A 25,588-nucleotide genomic window follows, 5' to 3' on the forward strand; every position below is an offset into this window, starting at 1 on the left:
TCCTTGTACTTGATTCCTATTCTGAGGACAATTCCTAGCCATATGCCCTTCTTGCTGACAATGAAAACATTTCACCCCTTCAAAGCTACACCTTCCAAGTTGATTCTTACCACAGCTACGACACACCGGAGGTGCACTAGACCGAGAACCTTGCACTTGCTTCCCTTTGAAAGCTTGTGGCCTAGGTCGAAATTGTTGGCTTGGCCTTCCCCTCTCATGTTGATTCTTCTTCTTCAAATCTTCCTCAGCTTGAACTTTCTTCAAATTGGTCTCAGCCAGATAACATTGTCGCAACAACTCCGTATAAGTAGTGAACTCCCTCTGGGACACACTATGTGAGATATCAGCCCTTAAACCAAACAGAAACTGGTCCACCTTCCAACTCTCATCAGGAGCATACGCGGCCTGCCTAGAGTAAGTAGCCAAAATTTCAAACTTCTCCGCATAAGTAGCCACTGACATATTCTCTTGCCTTAACTGTTGGAACTCCAACTCCTTCTTAGTCCTCAGTGAACTAGGAAAGTATTTCTCCATAAAAGTGGTCTTGAAATTTTTCCCATTCCTTAGGTACTTCCTGAGTAGTCATCAAAGCAGAAGCACCCTTCCACCATCTCATAGTTGGACCCTTCATCGAATGAGAAGCAAACACCACCTTGTTCTCTTCACTACAATGCACGATCTCAAAAATTCCTTCCACATTGGCTACCCACTCATGCGCTTTTATAGGATCTAATCCACCATGAAATTCCGGAGGATTCATGCGAATGAAATCCCTATAAGTCCCACCTACAGCTTCGGGCACAACCACTGGAACATTATGACCCCCATTCATCTGTTGCATCATCTGCAGCATGAACTGATTCTGTTGTTGTTGCATCTGTTGCATGAACTGGGGCCATGGAACATTCGCACCGCCATCCGGTGGATTCACTTGTGGAGGTCGTGTGGGGGGTCGACCACGAGTCCTGCGTCCGTCCGCCATGTTCCTGGAGGTCATCAAAATGGGATTAAGTTGATCAGGCTCAATACCATAATCATAACACAACAAAATTCATGGGAACACAACACATCTTGGACAGAAGAAGCACTTATAATATCTCATGGCTAGGTCAAGGATACGACCTGCTCTGATACCAACTTTAACACCCATATATAAAAAACATACATCAAAGCATATAATTATATATGAATCCAAGTATTTGGTACTGATAATACTTATAAGTTCCTAGTCAACACATTATACATATTAATTCCCTAAATACAAGGTTCTAATCAACGGCTTAATACATACAAGATGTTCAAAACAAAAATACTAAGAACTAGATCAACAATGATCACAAAAGAAAATCCACAACGGAAGCTTCGCCATATCCAAAATAAGCATAAGGAATAAGGAAATCAAACTGCTTTCTCCTTACCCTTCGCGGAACCTGTAGTACCTGAAATCAATATATAATGGGGTGAGATACAAAATCTCAGTGAGTTCCCTATCCTATGGATCCTCTCGGCTTTACAAGGTTCTAACCTAGAAGTCTCACGTCATAAAAGGAACTAGACCTTGAGTTCTCATGCTAACATTATATGGAATCATACTTAGAGTCCAACAACTCAAACACAAGATTACTAATCGGAAACCAATACCAAGGCATCCCTATATTCCCGTCCCCTTCTACGTCTAGGAGGTGGCACGAGTCATGGATCCTTTGGAAAATCTTGACATACGAAATGGATTCGGATTCATGAGCCTTCCCCCATGAATCGTCACTTCACATGGCCCGTACACCATCACAAGTCTCTACCCGTAGGTTCCATTCGTACACAAAAGCGGGAATCAAACCTGCCAAGATTATTTGTGCCTCTCTGCACAGTGCCTCTCTGCACGAAGAATTCCTGTTAGAGTTCAAAAGAAAAAAATAAAGAAATAAAGAAATACAATGGTTCCGATTAATACATCATACAATGGTGATCGCTCACGCAAACCACTAGGCCTGTTAGCCTTTCCTCACTTATCCGTTATTCACATAACAATGAAGTTATTCAAACCTCTTTGATATAAACATATATAACAAAGGCATACCAATCCAACTGCAATAGAACTCAACCAACAATTATCATCATTGTCCGTAAACAATGGCAATTTATCACAAATATAGAGTACACAAGCATCATACCAAAAGCATAGCGTTCACATGATTCCGAACGATAAACAACCCAAGTAATCAAGCAATTCCCGACTCTCGATTAAATAATTCTCCTTTTGTTCCCAAAACATACACTACTAGAAAGTACACGCTTCTAGCCTATTACTGCTTCGAACGACGATTAAAACAGAGTTACGGTTCAAAAGTTATGATCGAAACAATTTATCTCATTAAACTAAATTTTGTAAAAAAAAAGGCTTCAGTTCGCGCCGCTAACAGTTGTTCGCGCCGCCAACCTCAGGCAGTGGCAAACCTCACAAAATTCTCATAGTGTTCGCGCCGAGAACCCTTGTACGCGCCGCGTACTGATGACAGAACCAAACCCTAAACTTCTTCTGCATGGGTCGCGCCTCTACCTATAGTTCGCGCCGCGAAGCGCGCGAAAACAGAATTTCCAACTCTGTTTTCATGCTTCCTCCCATGGTTCAATCCAACCATTTCCACATCTAAACCTGTTCCAGACCACACTAAAGCCTAGAAACAACATACACATGGTACACTTGTGATATACAACACTCAATCATGAACATTCAAGATTTGATTCAAAACCTAGGTTTTTCTATAAAAACCCCAAATGCAAAACTTATGATTTTCATCCACAAATCAAAAGCTATAAGTTTCTAACTAGAACCCACCTCGATTACAAGTCGTTGATGTTGAAGATGAGTCGATTCGGCGGAGAAATGATGAAGATCCAAGGTTTTTCCTCTTTTCTCCTTTTGCTCTTCCTTCTCTCTACTTCTTCTCTCTATCTTTCTCTTCTTGTTACCAAAATGAAGAAGAAAAGCAAAAGGAAAAGATATAAGAAAATATCTTAAGTTACACTACTAACTCAAATGACCAAAAGTATCTCTAATGCACCAATTAATAAGACCTCAGTGTCAGCTGATAACATTAGAGCACTTAATTTAATACGGGGTATTACATTTACTTTCAAGATTTGATTGAATTGTTTACTTGTTTTAAAATATATAAATGTCAATTCGAAAATATGAATCGGGTTATTCGAAACTTAAAAAAAAGAAAAGAGTTGAAGCTTTGATTGAATCACAAAAAGGGGCTTTAGACAAATTTGTTAAGACAAACAAAAAAAGTAAAATTGAAAACACCTGTGATTGCTCGCTAAATAAACAAGTTAATAATGTAAACCATAATGAAAATGAAAATCGAGAAGAGGTAGTTGATGAACAAGTTAACAATATATATGCTAATGAAAATAGAAAAGGAATAGCTGGTGAAAATGAAACTAGAGTACAAGTTAATATGCAAGATAATAGTGATTCTGACACTCACAGTGAAGATAGAGAAGAAGTATTAGAAAAATCATCTCATAAAAATATATATGACCCAAGTCAATGGACAACTATTGACACAAATTTGAGAGATTTATTAGTAAAGAACAGTCCTATAAAAGTTACCGATATAGATTTTCCTAAGGATGCATATGCAAGACACTTTTCTTCATCACTTTACATTCAACTGTTGTCCAACGGAGAAAAACGTGAAAGAAGATGGTTGGTTTATTCTCAAAATTTGGATAATGTTTTTTGCTTATGTTGTAAATTATTTAATGCTCTTCCTAGTACAAGTAAATTAGCACATGAAGGTAGTAATGATTGGAAAAATATTAGTGCTAAGTTGAAGAGTCATGAGACAAGTAATGATCATATTGTTAATATGAGTTTATGGATTGATTTAGAAATGAGGTTATTAAAACATAAAATAATTGACAAGAATGTTCAAGAAAGAATTAATTGAGAAAGAGAGCATTGGAGAAATTTATTACTTAAAATCACTGCGGTTGTTAAAACTCTTGGAAAAAATAATTTAGCATTTCGTGGAACAAATGAAAAGATTTACCAAGAAAATAATGGAATTTTTTTATGTCTATCTGAAATGATTGCAGAATTTGATCCTCTAATGCAAGAGCACGTTCGTCGAGTAAAAAATGATGAAATTCATAATCATTATCTTGGACATAGAATACAAAATGAATTAATAGATTTGTTAGGAAATGAAATTAAAAGAAAAATTATAAAAAAAGATGTGGAGTCAAAATATTTTTCAATCATACTTGATTGCACTCCTGAGATAAGTCATCAAGAACAAATGTCTATTGTATTACGATGTGTAGATTTTTCTTCAACCCCAATACAAGTAGTTGAGTATTTTTTAGAATTTTTAATAGTAGATGATACAACTGGAAAAGGTCTTTTTGTTGCTATTATGAATGAACTAAATATACTTGGTCTTGATATTTGGTATGAAATATTATTCGCTGTAAACTCAGTTAGTAAACACTTTCAATCAAAGGATATGAGCATTGATGTTGCTATAGAGAAATTGAAAGGACTTATTTCTTTTTTCAAAAAATATAGGGAAAATGGTTTTGAAAATGCCATAATTTCGGCTAAAGAAATTGCAATCGAAATGGATATAGAACCTAAATTTCGTGAAAAACGTATTATTCGTAGAAAGAGACAATTTGATGAGATTATTGACGATGAAGTTTTAAAAACTCCTCAAGAATCATTTAAATCTGACTATTTTTTGTATATAATAGATCATGCAATTACATCATTCCGAAGTAGATTTGAGCAATTTAAAATATATCAAGATATTTTTGGTTTTCTATTTAGTATAGAAAAATTAAGGTCATTGGAAATTGAAAATTTAAAAGAATATTGTCTTAACCTCGATTGTTCGTTAAAACATAACGACAACTCTGATATTGATGGATTAGACTTATTTTTAGAATTGAAAATATTAAGAGAAATCATACATGTCGAAAAAGATACACCAATTGATATACTTAATTATATAACAAGACTAAACTCATTCCCAAATGCATTTGTTGCTTATAGAATAATGTTAACGATTCCTGTAACTGTTGCTTCAGCAAAAAGAAGTTTTTCAAAATTAAAATTAATAAAATCTAATCTAAGATCAACAATGTCTCAACAAAGATTAAATGGATTGGCTTTATTATCGATTGAAAAAGAAATGTTAAATAAAATTGATTATAATAGTTTAATAAATAATTTTGCATCTCAAAAAGCTCGAAAAGTAAATTTTTAATAAATATTATAATAATTTGATTAAATTTTTTATTAAAATATAAAAGGCCTCAATTCAAAGTTTGCTTTAAGCTTCTTTGAGTGTTGGGCCGGCCCTGCCTTTAATTGTTCAAAAAGGTCCACGTTAGTCCTTTCTGTCCAATTTTCATAAACGTCGTTTACTTTTGCACGCGTGACATGACATCCTACATGTTCATTAACAAATTTCCCGTATTATTTTATTTTTTATTTATTATTTCATGTATTATTTTATTTTATTATATATTTATTTTTATCTTAAACAATTCTAAAGTAAAATAATAATAATACTATTAATAATAATTATAATAAAATAATAATAATAAATAATATTAATAATAGTTAGTAATATTAATAAAAATAGTATAAAATATAATAATAATATTATTTATTATTATTATTATTTTATTATAATTATAATTAATATAGTTATTATTAATTATTAATTGAATTGTTTAAGTTAAAAATAAATAAAAATAAAATAATACGTGGATTAATAAATAAATAAAACAATACCTGGAATTTGTTAATGGATAAGTTGGATGCCACATGTGCAAAAATAAACGTTTATGAGAATTGAACGGAAAAGACTAACATGGACTTTTTTGAACAGTTAAAGGACAACTTTGAAACTTTTTAAAGAACAATAATGGACCCCGAGGTATATTTAAAGGACATAAAAGGGTATTTAGCCCAAATAATACTATAGGGGGTAATCCGAAAAAATATATTGCAGGGGTAAAGCAAAAATTGTTTATATTACAGGGGATAAACTGGTATTAAGTCTAAATTAACTGTTTGCCCATAATGGTACATTGTTTACACAAAATATTTCTGTAAATATATATAAAAACTTTTGAATCTGATTCATCGTCATCATTTTTGGTGAAGATCAGATGTTTGATCCTCGTTTCATTGAAATGTCGGGGAAGATAATATGCTGGGTGCAATATATTTTAGATTCCTTTTGAATTTATTTGTTTATGATATAAAAAAACAGAGTTAGTTAAATGAATTAATATTTGATTATTGAAGAACAACGTAAAAAAATTATTATTGAAGAACATAAACTTTAAACCCAATTTATTTTCTGCTCTTAAAATCCATCGTAAAGAATTTTACACAGGATATTAAATTACATTATTACAACAAATGCAGTGTTATCATAATAGGTGCTATTCTTGGAGAGCAACATCCAACTTCTAAGGTTCTATTGATTGCATACATACAACTTCTAAGGAGTTATTTGTTCCAAGTATGGAGTTATCTGTTTCAACCATTGGAAATGTTTTTTCTGCACTTGCAATTCATCATAGAGAACTTTTCCAAGTTTCTTTAAGTTCCAAGATTTGATTATCTTGGGCAAATGTTTTCATGACAAATGCTTAATAAATATATATAGTGGTGGATGTAGATAATTTGTTGTGGATTGATGTCTGACAATATCTTGAGCGCTGTTCCTTTAAAAATATAAGATAGATATTCGTTGTTGTAGCTGTGTAACATATTCCCTCGATTTGGTTAAAAAAATTGAGGGGAAACATATTTTCTTTTTTAAATTAAAAAATAAAATAAAATAAGTAAACTCCTCATGTTTTAAAAAAAACCAAGGTAACAAGTTCAAAGAAAAAAAAGGCAATGATAAAAAAATTAAAAGTAACATGTCATGTTTCTATTTTAATTTTTTACAAGTCAATATTTTTTGTGAGCAATTTACAGCATCTTTAGGAATATATTTCTCAATGTTGTCATCCAAGGAAAGCAATATTATTTTCTTTGATCAACAACATAATAAGGTTATTCCAAAAATACAACAATAACAACATCAACTATATTAGGTGAAATAGATTGCAAGGGCAGAAAAAATATTTTGTTCAAGATAACATTGAAGATTTTTCTGTCTTGTATTCCATCCCACAAGAATAATGCATACAAATTTGGGGCAGCTACATATAAGTTAGGCTCAAGGTAAAATCAGTTTAATGAGTGCTTTTATAGTAAAATCTGATTATTTTATCATTCGGTTATTAAGGAAATCGAAGGGATAGATCATTTAGTTTACACTTATAATAAAATAAAAATATAAATTGCAATATTTGGGACTCGAAGCGTGTCTTGAATTGTTTTTCTCCCCAGTGTTATTAAAAATCGAGAGAATATGTTGTTTTTATTTTAAAAAAATGGCGCGTCTTGGCGTTATACTTGGGTTTTTTTGTTAAGGTAAAAGCTTTGTCATATGAAACATATTATTTGTAGTAGTGAATAATGCTTGATAAAAGAGGTATACACTCTTTTAAGTTGTATATAATTGGGAAACTCTCATTAAACCCTTAAAATAGTGGTTTAAATTTTTTTCTCATCTCAATAAATTGTTTTATTAACCCAACAGATGAGTTTCTATGCGTTTTATAGAAAAGGAATACAAATAATGTGGATAGAGGTGCAAAAAAGAAACAAATCCAGCACAAGACGTAAACTGCACTAAGAAGGATGAAATACGTAAGCTCAATTGATTGGAAAATTATGAAAATAGATTGGAAGAGCTTGGCGTACATATTTTCAGATCAAACCTAAGCCAAAATTGTTCCTCAAACAAATCAAATTCTAACATTGACGATGAACACACAAAATTCTGAAAAATGATGGCAAGCCAACTGATTGGAACCTTTAGCTAATTGATTAGCAAACTTAATCTAGAAAGATTTTGATTTTATTTTCAATCACCATAATTCTAAATGATTGCTTGCCATAAATACAAGATCAAATCTTCAGAGAGCACACTATAAATAAGTATGTTCTCTCGCTTATTCTTGCATCTCAAAATTCACCTCTTCTAGCTTTCTTTTCTTATGTAAGTTATTTTGCTTTAAGCATCATCATGGTCTCCTCAAGCCAAAATCCCATATAAACACAAGGATAAAATATGTTCATAGCCAGATTAATAAATCGAAACAAAAAGAAAGGATGACAATCCAAGCAAAGAAGGTAATTCATCATTGCTACTTAGAACCAAGCTTATTGAAGAGTCACAAACCCTATCATCAAATATGTCAAGCCTCCCTTAAAGACTTCCTTACATAAATATATAATAGATCCTTCCCAAACTTAGTAAAAGAGTTCTATATAAACCTAAGCCGTGTAGGAACCTACCTAAAGACATTTGTTAGGGGAGTATATATAAACCTTCACAAATATCATTTTAGAAGAATCTTTGAGTTGCTCTATATAGGAATTTCATACACCTTGGACAAACCTTAGGTCTTAGGAACTTCGAACACTCCATAGCCACAAACAGTCTAGTCATAAATCTCATGGAGAAAAAGAAAGTTCTCTTTAGATCCACTCACCTAAAACCAAAAGTTTGGATCCTTCACTGCCTTATAATTAAAATTTTGTTTACACTTTGACTTAATATCATCCATTTAAGGATAATGTTATTTGGCTTCGAAGCTAAACCCCCGTAAAAAGCTTTAGTTTGGTGATTGTTTGATTCAGTTCCTGTTTAGATTCGAGTTTAGCCTGCTACTCAAGTCTCATATGTTTTAGGTTAGCCCATAAAAATCCATATTAGGTTTAAGCTTAACCCGATATTATAATTTAGTAGGTTCTTAATCACACTGTGGTAAAAGCTCATAGGTTCTTGGTTTTCCTATGGTAAAACCAATGTTAGGTTCGTGAGCAAACCATGTATTAAAAGCTCGGTAACATTCAAAATTACCCTGTGGTAAAATCTTTATTTAAGAAGTTTAATGACTAACAACTCCAAGATTATTTGTTTGTGGAAAGTGGATTAACAACTTTGACTCACCATTTGGAAGGAAGACTCGACACTTCACTGCTAAGATTATTGTTTGGTTGGAAGTTAGTGATAAACTTTATTTTCCTTGTATAAGGGATTTCATGAGTATTACCTACTAAAAACTCTCAAGTTTATTAGATACTCTCAAGATCAAATCTTGGAGACATGACTACATCATTTTTATTGAACTTGTATATCTCCCCGTGTTTCTCTCTTTCCCTTAAACTCTTTATTTCCATATTTTATTCTGCAATTTTATTTTCCGCTGCTCAATTATAAATCTTTTCAAAAACTGTGATTTTAATCCTTAAATTTTTTCAAAACTAAGTTTTTCTGTAACACATAATTCACACTGCCTCTTATGTATGGAGTCACATGTCCAACAAAGAAGATAAAAGAAGAAAAGAAACACAAAAGTTTGTTTATTTGGTTTGATCAAATAATATACGTATGAGGAAGAGGGCAACTTGTTGGATCAAGTATTATATTCATCTAAGTCCCACGTTAGATAGTAGAATGAAAATATATCAATATAAGTACAGACAGTTAGTTTGACTTTTCTACATATCAACAAAAGATAGCCTATTGGGTGTATTGGAGATTAGGACAATTGGTGACTAGAGATATTTTTCTATTTTTCGTTCAAAAATAATTTGTTCAGAGTATTTCTTCAAAAATCCTAAACCCTTATTTCTGTCTTTAGCTCTAAATTTCTAAAAATTGTCACTACAATAACATAAGAGATACATATTTATAATTACTAAAACTTAACAAATGCATAATAAAATCTCAAAACATATCTCATTAATTATTAGAATATAATATATAACTAATATTTTATAATATTTCTTAAAATATTATAATCAACGTATTCTAAATGTTTTGTAGTTTTTTTTTTATGTTAATTTATAGTATTTCTAAATTAATATAAAATACATATGTAACATTTTAATCTTAATTAATGGATCCGCAAATCAAACCTATCAAAATCGATACATGTGAATCGCTCGGACGAAACAACTTTTTAACTTATTAATTTTTGACAATTTCAAATTTTTTTTCTCTTCACCCCTTAAAATTTTAAAGCATACATTAACCATATAAATATGTGTGGCCTTTATATTAATAAAGTCTAACAAAAATATATTATATATTTGTTTATTGAGTTTAAACTTAGAGTTGTAGTAGACTTACCTTGTTAGTTCTTTCATATGGTTTTAATGTAGTTTATCAAATTTAAAATTAAATATGTTAATGATCTGTTAAATATTGTAAAATTCAATTTTAGTTGCTTTACTAGTGATTTATTTTAAAATTTTCTTCATTAATTTTAGTCTTTGATTTTCAAAATTATAAAATTTTAATATACGACCAATAGAAGAAGGTACAAAATATTACCAGTAACTAAAATTTAAGATAAAATTAAAATTCTGTAAAAAAAAAGAAGATATAAGTTTAATTTTAAATATTTAATGAATCACAAAAAATACTAAGAACACTTTACTTAACAACTTTTACTGAACAAAACATTCTTTTAAATACTTACTATTTTGTCTAGTAATATGTAGATGCTTTATTAAAAAAAATGGAGGATCCAAATGTATTTGATCACATAAAAAACTGTTAGAAAGAATATTAAAAAAAAATGAGAATTTCTTTTTTCACCTCTATATTATTTTTAGGGATCTCTGACACAATTTTTTTTTTTATTTTAAAATTCGGGGATGCATCTCCGAACGCACCTCGTTTTATTTTTTAGAGGTTTTCTAAGAGATGCATTTTCGAAATCATTAAATTTACTATTTTTTATTTGAAGAGGGTGTTATCGAAGATGTATTTTCGAAATATCTCAATATTTGGTCTTGAAATTTTTCAGAGATGCATTTCTGAAATAATCTAATATTTGTAAACAAATTAAAATATATAATTGATTATATACCATTTTAATTCAATCGTTTTTTTAATTCAAATATAATGTTTATATTATTAATTAAACAATTAATTATATATATAAAGAAATATTTTAATCAGATTACTGCCAAAAAAATTATAAAAAATTTCAGAAAATCTTTTAAACTAATTAGTTATTATATATAATAGATTTAACAATCACTTAATTTTAAAATAGGTTTGAACAATAAAAAACTATTTTAATTTTATTTTCTATCTAATATTAAAATCAATTGATATTAAAAAATAAAATTATTTTTTACCTTAAACAAACATTAAAATAGAAAATAAAACGATGTATTAGTCAATATAACTTTTTGAAAGTGTGACATTGATACATTGCAAACTTTCTTCAACTAACCAATTATAAATATATTAAAAACTCAATAGTGTTAAAAATATCTATGTTGCTTATAAAATAATGAAATCAAGTTCTGCTGTAAAGATAAGGTGTAAAGAAATAAGTTTTTTAAAATAAAAGATAATAAAATTTTATTTAAATAAAAAACCTTTCAGTAAATAAATAATAAATTAATATTTTTGTCAATGAAAAATATAATAATAAATAAAATTAATTTTAACAATTTAATAAATAATCTTTTATATTTAAAATAAAAAATTTAACTTTAAAAAATATTAGTTTTATACTAATACTTGTTATTATTATTAATTAAAAAATTATAATAAAACTCGAGCCTCTAGAATTATTTAAGCGGCCCTGCCAATAAGTTAAAAATTATAACAAAATTCGCAGCCTCAATATCTATTTATATGATTTATAATAATTAATTATTTAATTAATAATATAAAAATTGTATTTAAATTTTTTTAAAAAATATTAAACTAAAATGATATATATATATATATATATATATATATATATATATATATATATATATATTGATTAATACAATTAATAATTTAATTAATATAATTGATACACCTTAATTTTAAATTTTTAAAATAAATATAAAATTATTTCGAAAATAAATCTCTGAAAAATCACAAGATTAAAATATTAAAATATTTTAAAAAAATACATCTTCAAAAATATCTTAATTTAGGTTGTCTTCGAAAGTATACCTTGAAAAAATATCTTAATTTAGGTTGTCTTCGAAAGTATACCTTGAAAAGCATTTATGAGTTTTGAGGGATTGTTTTAAAAAATGAGTTCTAGATGAATTACTATAATCACCCCTGGATGAGAGTGTATAAATATCATCACATTCACTCACAACATTCATTAAAAAAATACAAAATCTAATAAGCATCTTGTTCTATACTCTTTGAGTGATTGATTCTAGTTATACCCTCATTCATTGCTTTCAATTTTCCAAAATGCTTCAAAGAATGAATCTGTGTCTTGTTTTGTTTCTTTTAGTGTTTGTAATTGCCATGTCAGTGTCACCTCTTGCTGCAGCAAACAACCAAAGGAGAGAGGCAAATGCTCTGTTAAAATGGAAACAAAGCTTTGACAACCAAAGCAAGGCTTTGCTTTCTTCATGGATTGGTAATAGTCCTTGTAGTTGGGAGGGAATCACATGTGATCACGAGTCTAAATCCATCTATAAGGTAAATCTCACCAATTTTGGACTAAAAGGTACGCTTCAGAGTCTCAAATTCTCTTCACTTCCAAAAATCCGCACCTTAGTCTTAAGAAACAACTCCTTGCATGGAATTGTTCCACACCATATTGGTGAAATGTCCAATCTAAACACTCTTGATTTGTCATTTAACAATTTCTCTGGTAGTATTCCCAATACTATTGGTAATCTGTCTAAACTCTCCTATCTTGGGCTTAATAATAATAATCTTTCTGGAATTATTCCATCTGAGATTACCCAATTGTTTGGTCTTTCTGTATGGTTTATGGGTTTTAATAGTGAATTAAGTGGACCCCTCCCTCAAGAAATTGGTAAAATGAGGAATCTCACAATTCTTGATAGCCCGTGGTGCAATCTCACAGGAACTATACCCGTCTCAATAGAAAAGATAACTAATTTGTCTCATATTGATGTCGGAGGAAACAAACTCTATGGCAACATTCCTAAGAGAATATGGAAAATGGACCTAAAACATTTGTCACTTGCAGTTAATAACTTCATTGGTTCTTTTTCACAAGATATTTTCAAGTTAAGGCACCTAGAGATTTTACTTCTCAGTAACAGTGGTCTTTCCGGTTTCATGCCAAAGGAACTTCAGATGGCGAGGAACTTAATAATAGTTTCTATGAGTAATTGCGATCTCAATGGGTCCATACCAATATCAATAGGAACATTGACTAATATATCAACACTCATTTTAAGTAACAACCAAATTTCTTGCCACATTCCTCGTGAAATAGGCAATTTAGTCAACCTGGAGTCACTAGCTCTTGATTCTAATAGCCTTTCTGGATCCATTCCTCGTGAAATTTTCAAGTTGGTTAACCTTGAGGCACTAACTCTTGGTAATAATAGTCTTTCTGGTTCCATTTCTCGAGAAATTGGTAACTTGGTTAAACTTCAGAAACTATTGCTTGAATATAACAGTCTTTCAGGCTTCATTCCTAGAGAAATTGGATCTGTAAAACAACTCAGTCAACTTGATTTGTCTCAAAACCATCTTTCTGGCCCAATCCCTTCTACAATTGGAAACTTGAACAGTATGCAATTACTCTACCTTTATGAAAACCATTTTACTGGTATCATTCCAACTGAAGTGGGAAAACTTTATTCTCTTTTAACAATCCAATTGTTGGATAATAACTTGTCCGGACCAATCCCACCATCTATAGGTAATTTGATTAATTTAAACTCTATTCTGCTTAGTCAAAATAACCTCTCTGGACCAATCCCACCATCTATAGGTAATTTGATTAATTTAAACTCTATTATGCTTAGGCAAAATAACCTTTCCGGACCAATCCCACCATCCATAGGTAATTTGGTTAATTTAACTTTTATTGTGCTTGATCGAAATAACCTTTCTGGACCAATCCCATCATCCATAGGTAATTTGGTTAATTTAAACTCTATTAGGCTTAGACAAAATAACATTTCCGGACCAATCCCACCATCGATAGGTAATTTGGTTAATTTGAATTCTATTGACCTTTCTCAAAATAACCTTTTCGGACCAATCCCACCATCTATAGGTAATTTGGTTAATTTAAACTTTAGGGTTAATACTACTTTACCCCCTGCCATATAAGCGAGATTCGGTTTACCCCCTCTAAAAAAAAAACTTATTGGACAAACCTTGCAAAATAAAGATTCCATCAAATTTGACCCTGATCAGTTTTTTTGGCCAAGATTCTTAGAATCTTGCCTACGTGGCATTTTTGGTAGTGCTGACTGTACAGTACATTGCTTATGTGGCACAGTCAGCACTGCCACGTGGAATTTATTATTTTTTTTAATTTTTTTTTTGAAAAATTTTTTTATTAATTTTTTTTTAATAAAGATTTAATATTTTTTAAAATTTTTTTTATTAATTTTGTTGATTTTTTAAATTTTTTTTTTTAAAAAAAAATTAATATTTTTTTTACGTTTTTATTATATATAAATTATAAAAAAATTGAAAAAGAATTATAAAAAATTGGAAAAATTAAAAAAAATTTACGTTTTTATTAATTTTTTTAAAATTTTTTTTCCAAAATTGTTTTACTGTTTATTTTTATTATATATAAATTCGCAGGTATTTTCAAATCCGTAGGTAAATCCACAGGTATTGTCAAATTCGCAGGTAAATCCGCATGTATTTTTAAAGGTAAATCCGTAGGTAATTTTAAATTCGTAGTTAAATCCGCAGGTATTGTCAAATCCGCGGGTATTTTTAAATCCGTAGGTAAATCCGCAGATATTGTCAAATTCGTAGGTAAATCCGCAGGTATTGTCAAATTCGCAGGTATTGTCAAATTCGTAGGTAAATCCGCAGGTAAATTCGCAGGTAAATCCCCAGGTATTGTCAAATTCGTAGGTAAATCCGCAGGTATTGTCAAATCCGTTGGTGAACCCGCAGGTATTTTTAAATCCGTACGTAAATCCGCAGGTACTGTCAAATATTTTTTAAAAACGTAAAAAAATATTAATTTTTTTTTAAAAAAATATTAATTTAAAAAAAAAAAATAATTTTTAAAAAAAAAATATTAATTTTAAAAAAAATTTCAAAAAAAAATTAAATTCCACGTCGCAGTGCTGACTGTGCCACATTGCTTATGTGTTGTACAGTCAGCACTACAAAAAATGCCACGTAGGCAAGATTCTAAGAATCTTGGCCAAAAAAACTGATCAGGGTCAATATTGATGGAATCTTTATTTTGCAAGGTTTGTCCAATAAGTTTTTTTTTTAGAGGGGGTAAACCGAATCTCGCTTATATGGCAGGGGGTAAAGTAGTATTAACCCTAAACTTTATAAGGCTTAGACAAAATAACCTTTCCGGACCAATCCCACCATCCATAGGTAATTTGGTTAATTTAACCTCTATTGTGCTTGATCGAAATAACCTCTCTGGATCTATTCCTTCGACTATTGGAAATTTAACAAAACTCATTCGTTTACATCTTTTCTCAAATCAATTTAGTGGAAATTTTCCAAATGAAATGAACATGATAACCAATTTGAAAAGTTTGCAGTTATCTTATAACAATTTTATAGGTCATTTACCTCACAATATTTGTGCTGGTGGAAATTTGGAACAATTCAGTGCTACACTTAACCAGTTCTCAGGTCCAGTTCCTAAGAGTTTATATAATTGCTCAAGCCTTGTGAGAGTAACACTTGAAAATAATCAACTGACTGGAAATATAACAGAAAGTTTTGGTGTGTATCCTAATTTGGTCTACATGCAATTGAGTGATAATGGTTTTTATGGCCATTTATCATCAAATTGGGGAAAGTGCAAGAATCTCACAAGTCTTAAAATCTCCAATAACAATTTAACAGGAAGCATACCACCAGAATTGGCTCAGGCAACTAATTTGCAGGAACTTAACTTGTCTTCAAACCATCTTACTGGAAATATTCCAAAGGAGTTCGAAAACTTATCTTTGTTGTACAAACTCTCAATAAGTAACAATCATCTTTCGGGAGAAGTTCCTACACAAATTGCATCATTGCATGAACTAACGGCCTTGGAGCTTGCAACAAATGATTTCAGTGGCTTCATCCCTGAAAGTCTTGGAAGGTTGTCTATGTTATTGATGTTGAATTTGAGTCAAAATAAGTTTGAAGGAAACATTCCTGTTGAGTTTGGAAAATTGGAAGTTATTGAAAGTCTTGATCTCAGTGAGAATTTTTTAAATGGAACCATACCAGCAATGCTTGGACAGTTAAATCATTTAGAAACATTGAATCTCTCACATAATAATCTTTCTGGTACTATTCCCTTGAAATATGGTGAGATGTTGAGCTTGACAAATGTTGATATATCATACAACCAATTGGAGGGTCCGGTTCCAAGCATTTCAGCTTTCCAAAATGCTTCATTTGAAGCACTCAGAAATAACAAAGGCTTGTGCGGTAACATATTTGGCCTAGAGCCTTGCTCAACATCAGGTGACAAGTTTCATAATCATAAGAATAACACAATTTTGGTGTTAGTCTTACCCATCACTCTAGGCACTCTCTTTTTAGCATTATTTGCTTATGGGCTCGCATATCATCTATGTGGAACTTCAAGAGAAAACAAGGCTCCTGAAGAATCACCAACAGAAAATCTATTCACAATATGGAGTTTTGACGGGAAAATGGTGTATGAGAATATTATTGAAGCCACTGAAGAGTTTGACAACAAGCATCTCACTGGAGTTGGAGGCCATGGCAGTGTTTACAGAGCTGAGTTGTGTACCGGACAAGTTGTAGCTGTGAAGAAAATTCATTCAATACAAAATGGAGAAATGTCAAATCTGAAAGCTTTTGAAAGTGAGATCAAAGCTTTAACAGAAATCCGACATCGAAACATTGTGAAGTTATATGGATATTGTTCACATCCATTGCATTCGTTTTTGGTTTATGAGTTCTTGGAGAATGGTAGCGTCGACAAGATCTTGAAAGACGATGAGCATGCAACTACATTTGATTGGAAAAGAAGGGCCCATGCAATTAAAGATGTTGCAAATGCTTTATGCTATATGCATAATGATTGTTCACCTCCTATTGTTCATCGCGATATCTCCAGCAAGAATGTGATTTTGGATTTGGAATATGTAGCTCATGTATCAGACTTCGGAACAGCTAAGTTTCTAAATCCTGATTCATCCAACTGGACCTCTTTTGTTGGAACATTTGGATATGCTGCTCCAGGTAAAATCGTTTTGTAGTTTATTTTTGGAGTTACATACGTAACAATGTTTGTTTTTGAAACCTTTTTAACACAAGATTACTGTCATTGTTTGTTATAGAACTTGCATACACAATGGAAGTGAATGAGAAGTGTGATGTGTACAGTTTTGGAGTATTAACCATGGAAATACTTTTTGGAAAGCATCCAGGAGACACCGTATCGACATTGTTGCAATCAAGTGGTGTAGGTTTGACAATTGATGCTTTGTCATTGCTTGATAAGTTGGATCAGCGTCTCCCTCATCCTAGCAATGCTATTGGGAAAGAGTTGGTATCAATTATAAGGATTGCATGTCATTGCTTAACTGAGAGCCCGCGTCGTCGCCCTACAATGGAAGATGTTTGCAAGGAGATTGTAATGTCAAAGTGATCTTCAAGTAGTTAATACATAATTTCATTAATAAAGAAAATGAGTGGTTTTTATTTTAGGAAATAAGTTTTATATTGAGCATAAAGTATAGCTAAGAGTCAATGTTGGTGTAACTTGTTGTATGAATTATTGTACTCGTTTATGTTTCTTCAAATATAATACTCCCATTTCTCTGGTTTGTATTCAGAATTCTCTCTTGCACATGGTTTTGAACTTTATTGCACCTGAGCATCAATATGGTCCAAACACAACTATAAACGTCAAATTTCACTGTGAATGTTGGCAAATATTCTACTGGAAACAGATTTTAACTAATCATTTACTATTACCATGCGAGCATAAAAAATCAACTTAATCAAAGATGGTAAAAACACATTAGAAGTGTGCAAAACAAAATTGAATGAACAAAACTCTTGTAGAAGCATCTAGGATGAATATTATTTGTTTAACAAGTTGAAAGAGTCTGCCAAAGTGACCACCAGTTCCACCTAAACCTAACTAAATCTCATTAGTTATAAATTGCAGAAAAGTAATTTGGGGCCATTCCTTGTCTTTGTAATTATAAAAGTTTATATTATTAAAAAATTAATTAATTGAACTAATGTATCTTGTTACCAATTTTATGTTCAAATCTTAAATTGTAACTATTATAAATATTCTGATTTCTTGATGATTTTTTTTCCTATAATTTCTTTTGCCGTTATTATTATTGCAAGAGCGCCTACCGACGTGGGAATTATTGCAACAGAGGGGCATGAGGATCTGGAAAACTGCAGGTGCGTGTTGTGCAATGTAATGGTTGAATCATGTAATCATCTATTTATTCATTGCATAATTGCTAAAGCTATCTGACAATTATGCAATGAATAAATTTATAGATTTTCTGTTGGTTAGATTTGAAGGAGGTGGATCTAGAGATTAACTTAGGTGATACTTGCTGTAGTTTCTTTCTCAAATTCCATAATTTAATGTTGCACAAGACGTCGCGGTACAGAGAATGTGTTATTTGGTTAACAACGGTGTGGTGTATTTGGAACTCTCGTAACGGCATTGTTTTCAAGGAGGAAGTGGGAGATGTCTATGAGCTGGTCTTTAAGATCAAGATGCATTCGTGGTGGTGGCTTCAAATAGATGTCAATCGGTTACAGTGTAACTTTTACGAATGGTGTAAATAAATATCCTTTGGATTTTTTGTAACATTTATGTTTAGTTGAATTGTTGGGGTTATTTATATTCGGGTTCGAGTACCCCTAGTAATCTATTTTATTAACAACTTCGTCTCAATTGTTTTCGATGTAAAAGATGGATCTTCTATATTCATTACTTGTCTCAAATAAGAGAAAGAAATAAAACAAAACTATTCATATATATTTACGATATGTCCCTTATGATAACTGGTTTCATGTTTATGGTCAACAAACCGTCCGATCTGCTAGGTACAGTAGTCAAAGTTTCATGATTATCTTATCTCACGCAAATCGTTTACCTGTAACTATTCAATATCCTTATGAAAAATTATTACTTTTTTTTTTTGTACTGGTGAATATTTTCTTTAGAATATATGTTTTTTATAGGGCCCGTTTGTTTTGGCTTTTTTTAAAAATGATTTTTATAGTGTTACTAAATTTTGCGAAAATTTTTTTACAAAGAAACTTTTTATAAAAGCTTCAAATGAAAAATCTGTTTGAATAGTTATTCTTAAAATGTGATTTTAGGTATTTCATCTATTTATGGGAAAAAATTTTGGATATCAAAATTTCAAAAAATTACTTAATTTTGAAGCTATTTCAAATAGATTTTCAAAAAAATCATTTTTGAAATATAACTTTTTGAAAAAATTATGAATTTGACTAAGTTTTGGTCTTCAATTAAGTATGGTTATGTTATAGGATGTTAAATTAAGTGTTTCATTTTAGAAAAAACGAATATTAAAAAACTTGTAATATTTTGAAAAACGATTTTAAAAAAATCTATTTTCAAAAATACAAAGAAAAAATCCATTTTTTTAAAGCTGAAACAAACTGGCCCATAATTAACTTTAGTTATATTGGTTTTGAACTTTATTGCAAAGAGCATCAATATGGTCCAAACACAACTAAAAACGTCAAATTCCCTGTGAATGTTGGCAAATGTTCTACAGGGAACAGATTTTAACTAATAAATCAACTAAATCTTTTACTATTAACATTTCTAAATTGGAATGTGATATTTGTGGCTTAAGATTTTGTGGGAGGAACTTGAGGCTTACTTACCTACATATGTTTGTTAATGTCCTCATCGTTGTGCCTTCAATGCCAAACATCATCATGAAACTACATGTTCCATTCAATTTTTGTTTGGTCTGAATGATCATTTTGATCTTGTGAGTGCCCAAATTCTACTGATGAATCATTTACCAACAATTAACATAACATGAAAGGTAATACAAATCTGCTCATTATGATGAGTCTAGGCATTTATCAATGCAAGTGATGTGTGTAGATTCCAAGGCAAGCGTTGTGGATCTGGCACTCCATTTAGCTCAGACAATAGATAAAACAATTTTGGTTATAAGAAAAAATAGTGTTCTAATTGTGAAAATAGTGGTCACATTGTTGATAACTGTTATAGGAAGTATGGTTTTCCACCAAATTATGACAAAAACTATACATCAAATAATACTTTCCTTGAATCCATGGAGGAGAGGGGAGACAATGGTGAATCCAAGAATATAAAAGGAAATGATTCTTATGGTTACATCATGGATAAATATGAGCATCTATTTGCTCCAAAATTATCCTTCTAAAAATCCGCATGTTTCTGCTAGTATGGTTAATTGATAATATTAGCAGTCACATTATTTTAGGTAGAGAAATGCTCCTTTGACACTACATTATACACCCACACCGTATTTTATACAATGGATACCTACTAATGATTTTTTTAATAATCTTTTTATCATATTTTGATGAGAAAAGCTAGGTTTACACATAATTTAACACTCACACAATATATTATACTCTTCTGTATATAATCTGTAGTTTTTTAAATAATTTTCTTACCTTAAAATCCGTGCCATGCTTTATTTGCTTTGTAGTATATGGTTGGTGTCATATAGGATATTAAAAAATTAGTGTACAAATAGCAAAGCTCTATTTTGACATATGTGCAACACTAAAGTATCTTAATGCATACGGTATAATTTGCCTTGGGTGTAAAAAATTGGTGTAAACATAGCAATGCTCTTTTAGGTATCACTAAATTGGTCTTTTCTTTGAACCATTCAACCTTAGAATCATTGATTGTTGATTCTATTAGGAAGTATGGTTTTCCACCAAACTATGACAAAAACTATACATCAAACAATACTTTCCTTGAATCCATGGAGGAGAGGGGAGACAATGGTGAATCAAGAGTATAAAAGGAAATGATTCTTATGGTTACATCATGGATAAATATGAGCAACTATTTGCTCCAAAATTATCCTTCTAAAAATCCGCATGTTTATGCTAGTATGGTTAATTGATAATGTTAGCAGCACATTATTTTAGGTAGAGAAATGCTCCTTTGACACTACATTACGCAAATGTATTAATGATCTAAATATTTTTATATGTAAAAAATGACATTTATGATCCAAAAAAATTTATGCAAAAAAGGTTTACGGGAAAAAATTATTATTGATCTAAATATCTTTATATATGAAAATTTACAATTGATTCGGATATTTTTATAAACGATACCTAAACATAAATAATATCTGTATGTGGAAAAAATCTATTAATAATCTAAATATTTTTATATATGAAAATTGGTATTTGTGATCCAAAAAATTTTGAATAAAAAATGGTTTATGAGAAAATGATGTTTGATCTTCAATCAAATTGATTACAGACAACCACATTGACCGCAACCAATGTCTTCTTGAGACTCCTGACTAACAGACAACCGTAACAAATTTAGCTGACCCTTATCGTGAAACCACTATGATCGCAGCCACAGTCTTCTCAAGGATTCTGACTAACACTTAAAAAAACCCATAAATGGTGGTTTAGTTATGGTGTTTAGGGATGACAACGAGTCGGGTCGGGTGCAAATTTCACACTACTCAAACTCGCACCCGAAATCACCACCCGAACCCAAACCCAACGGCTATTCGGATGGTAAAATAACACTCACCCGAAATATCGGATGACACCTGAATCCGAACCCAAACTCAGTCAACTCGATTTCTCGGATGACACCTGAACCCGAATCCAAACTCATTCAACTCGGTTTCGGGTGCGGATGGGCCACGTGGATTTTGGTATGCTTGTCATCCCTAATGTGTTTAGTTAAAACCGCCATAATCGACTGTTTCTTATGGCAGTTTTGTTAACCAACCTAATGTACGTAATAAAATGGCGGTTTAAACTCCCATTATTTACTTAATTGTTTTTACTATCCACATCATGTTAAATGGCGCATTTTTTTTCTCCCTTCTCTTTTTTTTTATAGGGAAAAGCTAATATATGCCCCAGGGCACATGTTAATGAAATATTTATAAAAATTTGTTCTTAAAATGCGTGCATTTAATATATTGAAACTTTAAATATGACTTTATTGTATTTAATTATATTTAACTTTTTCTATTTATAGTATCCTTAACATGTGTATTTATGGCACATGTTAGCATGACCCTTTTTTATATAGTAAAAAGAATGATGTGTTTTTTCTTCTCTAGCTTTTTTTAATATTCACATTTTTTATTCTATATGAATTAAAGAGAGAAAGAAAAACCTAAATTTGTTTCATATCTTTGTCTCCAGAAACCCAAAAACCTCTTCTACTTCTTTCTTTCCACCGTTCATCTTCCTTTACACCATTTCATTTCGATTTCACTTTTCTTGTTTTCCTTTCAAAATCATTCAAGCTCAAACCCTAACAATAATTTAAAGTTCGAATCACACCTATTCTACATCAATATCACTATCGAACCCTAACAATCAACCCTGGTGCTTGAACCTTCATTTATTTCGTATCGTTTTGTCTCAAATCCCCAATCACAGTTTCGCAACAGGTCGCTATATTGCTCTGTTCTGCTGCACCGTAATTCTGAGTTTTGCAATCGGTCGTTCTGCTGCTTGGAAATCTGCAGTTCCACAATCTTCACTAAGTTGTTGAGCCCATTCTTGACAAAATGGAAAAGTTTTAGGGCTCGTTTGGTGCGCAGGATATGATAGGGACAGGATAGGATATTAGGATAAAGATAGGATATGATACAGACATGGTAAGACTTATCCTATCATGTGTTTGATTAACACAGGATAACATATAGTATACACGTTTATAAAATAACTATGTTTTTTTAAAATTATTTTCTAAAACATTTTAAAATTAATAAGTTGATAAAAAAATAATATTTTTCAATAATTAAAAAAAACTCATTCATACTATTAAGTAAATAATATATATATATATATATATATATATATATATATATATATATATATATGACAAAATTAAATATATATATATATATATATAATTTTATGAAAAATAAAATTAGAATTCATATTTGTTCCAGGCTCGGGATTCCTACTGATCATCCTTAACTTAGTTTTAATACAAGAGCAATATTTTTAAAATTTTAATAATTATTTTATTTTTAAATATTCTAATTTTTTTATTTTATTAAATTAATTATTAATATTTTAATTTAATATCAAATTAATTTTTATTTATATTTTATCACATTTAATTTTTTATTTTAAATTATATTTTATAGGGATAAATTAGTAAATCATTTTCTTATCCTATTCTGCCAGATTCTAACCCAGCTCATATTCAGGATAAGAATTTGAACTAGTGAGGCAGGATAGGATAAGTTTCAGGATTAATTTATCCTATTCTGTTGTGTCAGCAAACACTGGATTGAGATAGGATATGATACAGATATCCTATCCTGTCTTTTATCCTGCGCACCAAACGGGCCCTTAATGTCTATTACTATAAAGAAAGAAAATTAGCAAAGTTTTAATCTTCATTAAGTTTAAGCCTATCCATCTATAATACTCTGTCAAACAAAATGTAAAAGAATAAATAAATAAAAACAGCTTAGGTACTTTGTGGTTAAAATTCTTGTACTGTATTTAAATACAATAGAAAAGTTTTAATATTTTCACTATAATATTTTAGGGTTAATGAATTTTTTGGTCACTATAAATATTGCAGATTTTGTTTTTAGTTCCTCCAAAATTTTTCTTTAATTTGTTAGAGATTAGCTACGACTTTAGCCACCGATTAGCTACGAAATTTGACACTAGGGACCAATAGTTCGGAAGAAAAATTTTGAAGGGACGATTTCTTAAAGGAAAATTTTGGAGGGACTAAAAACGAAATTTGAAATATTTAAAGGGATGAAAAAGTTCATTAACCCAATATTTTAAATATTTTTTTTTACTTTTTTAGTCAATTTTTATTTATTTTTTGCTTTCTAGTTCTTATGTCTTCTAGGTTCTAGCGTTAATTTGTCCATCTTGAATGTTTTTGTTGTTTCCAATTTTCACGCATCTTGTTCAATGTTTGACAATTGTGTATGAAACAGGGTTGTTTTTGACAATGTTGTGTGCTCCATAACTACTCTAGTCAAGGTAACATCCATAAGGAATCAATTAGCTTTTCATTTTAATTTTAGAAAGTTCAAATTAATAATAAGAATACTCTCCTTTTTAATGAAATTTATAGTGCAAGAAGACAGGGTAGTTTACTTGATGCAATACAAATTCTCATTGATCTGAACCTTTTAAATAAGAAAGCATATATATCCTCTGATGGAAAATGGTTCATGGATGGTAACCTAGTATCCATTTACCTTTTAATTTTTTCATTTTGATTTTGTAATTCTTTTACTAAATTGGATAATGTATTTAGTTGAATATTAATCTCTGGTTATTCAACACACTGTTTTCCATGTTGTTGATCGAAATTGAAACAGGCTAATTGACGAGTGTTTTAAAATATATAGAATAGGTGAGACAGTAACTAACAACAAGATATTGTTAATACCTTAAGAAGTGGAATGCTTGTTAATGATGTTGATGTCAGTATTAGTTTTTGATTGTGTGTTGCAACTGTCGCTTGCGAGTGTTTACAATGTGAAAACTAGTTGCTCGAACGATCTCACTGCGCTTGAATTATCGGGAATCAATACAGTTGGTCTTGTATCGGTGGTTTTTGCATACTTGCTGATATCAATGTGATGCGGTTGAAGCTAAAGTTTGGACTCATAATGACTATATTACTTCTTTTGTCTATGTTAAAGATTGCGATTCTGGAACCACTATCGATGATTCCTAACAGATTAAAAAGATTAAAGTTCGTTTAAGAAATGTTTTGAAGGTAAAAGATTAAAAAGATTGAATTTCGTTTAAGAAATGTTTTGAAGGGAGACAATGACATTAAAATTGCAAAAACTTTTGTCTCTATGTCTGTCATGCATAGTGAAAGAAGGCTGCATCAAATGATGTTCGCTGATTGAGATTATTAAAGGACTCCCAATTTCAAGCTCATTTATGATGACACTGTAGTGACGGTCTAGAATTAGGCAGAAAGGGGGCTATTTAATTGTGAATGTTCAATGCAAGGATTGAATCAAACTATTATTTGATGTCATGTGCAATTTGACAGACCTGGAGGGAGTAATTTACTTATAAAAAAGAGAATGGAGGGAGTAATTTACTAATATAAATTTGAAAACTAGCATATAATTACAAAATCAAAGACCCACTTTCTTTTTTTTATAAAGATTTTGTTTTAAGGAGCATATCAAGTGAGAGCGTTTTATAATGAGAGATGAGAGGAACAAATATTAACCTTTGAATTTATCAAG

At 30.6% G+C, this 25,588-nt stretch overlaps 2 protein-coding genes and 1 pseudogene across 2 annotated transcripts; all 3 read left to right on the plus strand.

Moving 5' to 3' along the window:
* The first annotated feature begins 3,176 nt into the window (after positions 1-3,176).
* Positions 3,177-3,959, plus strand: LOC131598215 (uncharacterized). Its single transcript, XM_058870840.1, has one exon. It carries the CDS (start codon positions 3,177-3,179, stop codon positions 3,957-3,959), a length of 783 nt encoding a protein of 260 aa, XP_058726823.1.
* An 8,363-nt stretch (positions 3,960-12,322) lies between these two features.
* LOC131595742 (MDIS1-interacting receptor like kinase 2-like) lies at positions 12,323-17,852 on the plus strand. Its single transcript, XM_058868202.1, has 3 exons — positions 12,323-13,893; positions 15,489-17,330; positions 17,429-17,852. Exons 1-3 carry the CDS (start codon positions 12,384-12,386, stop codon positions 17,737-17,739), a joined length of 3,663 nt encoding a protein of 1,220 aa, XP_058724185.1. The 5' UTR covers positions 12,323-12,383; the 3' UTR covers positions 17,740-17,852.
* Positions 17,853-24,202: 6,350 nt separating this feature from the next.
* On the plus strand, positions 24,203-25,412 carry LOC131598216 (ACT domain-containing protein ACR8-like; annotated as a pseudogene).
* The last annotated feature ends 176 nt before the right edge of the window (positions 25,413-25,588 follow it).

The sequence above is a fragment of the Vicia villosa genome, linkage group LG4 (genome assembly GCF_029867415.1).
Source record: "Vicia villosa cultivar HV-30 ecotype Madison, WI linkage group LG4, Vvil1.0, whole genome shotgun sequence".
NCBI classification, from domain to species: domain Eukaryota; kingdom Viridiplantae; phylum Streptophyta; class Magnoliopsida; order Fabales; family Fabaceae; genus Vicia; species Vicia villosa.

Coding starts and splice junctions, on each gene's coding strand:
- LOC131595742 (XM_058868202.1), top strand. CDS start 12,384: ATGCTTCAAAGAATGAATCTGTGTCTTGTTTTGTTTCTTTTAGTGTTT. Junction 13,894..15,488: donor ACCAATCCCACCATCTATAG/GTAATTTGATTA, acceptor CACCATCCATAG/GTAATTTGGTTAATTTAACC. Junction 17,331..17,428: donor ATTTGGATATGCTGCTCCAG/GTAAAATCGTTT, acceptor TGTTTGTTATAG/AACTTGCATACACAATGGAA.
- LOC131598215 (XM_058870840.1), top strand. CDS start 3,177: ATGTCAATTCGAAAATATGAATCGGGTTATTCGAAACTTAAAAAAAAG.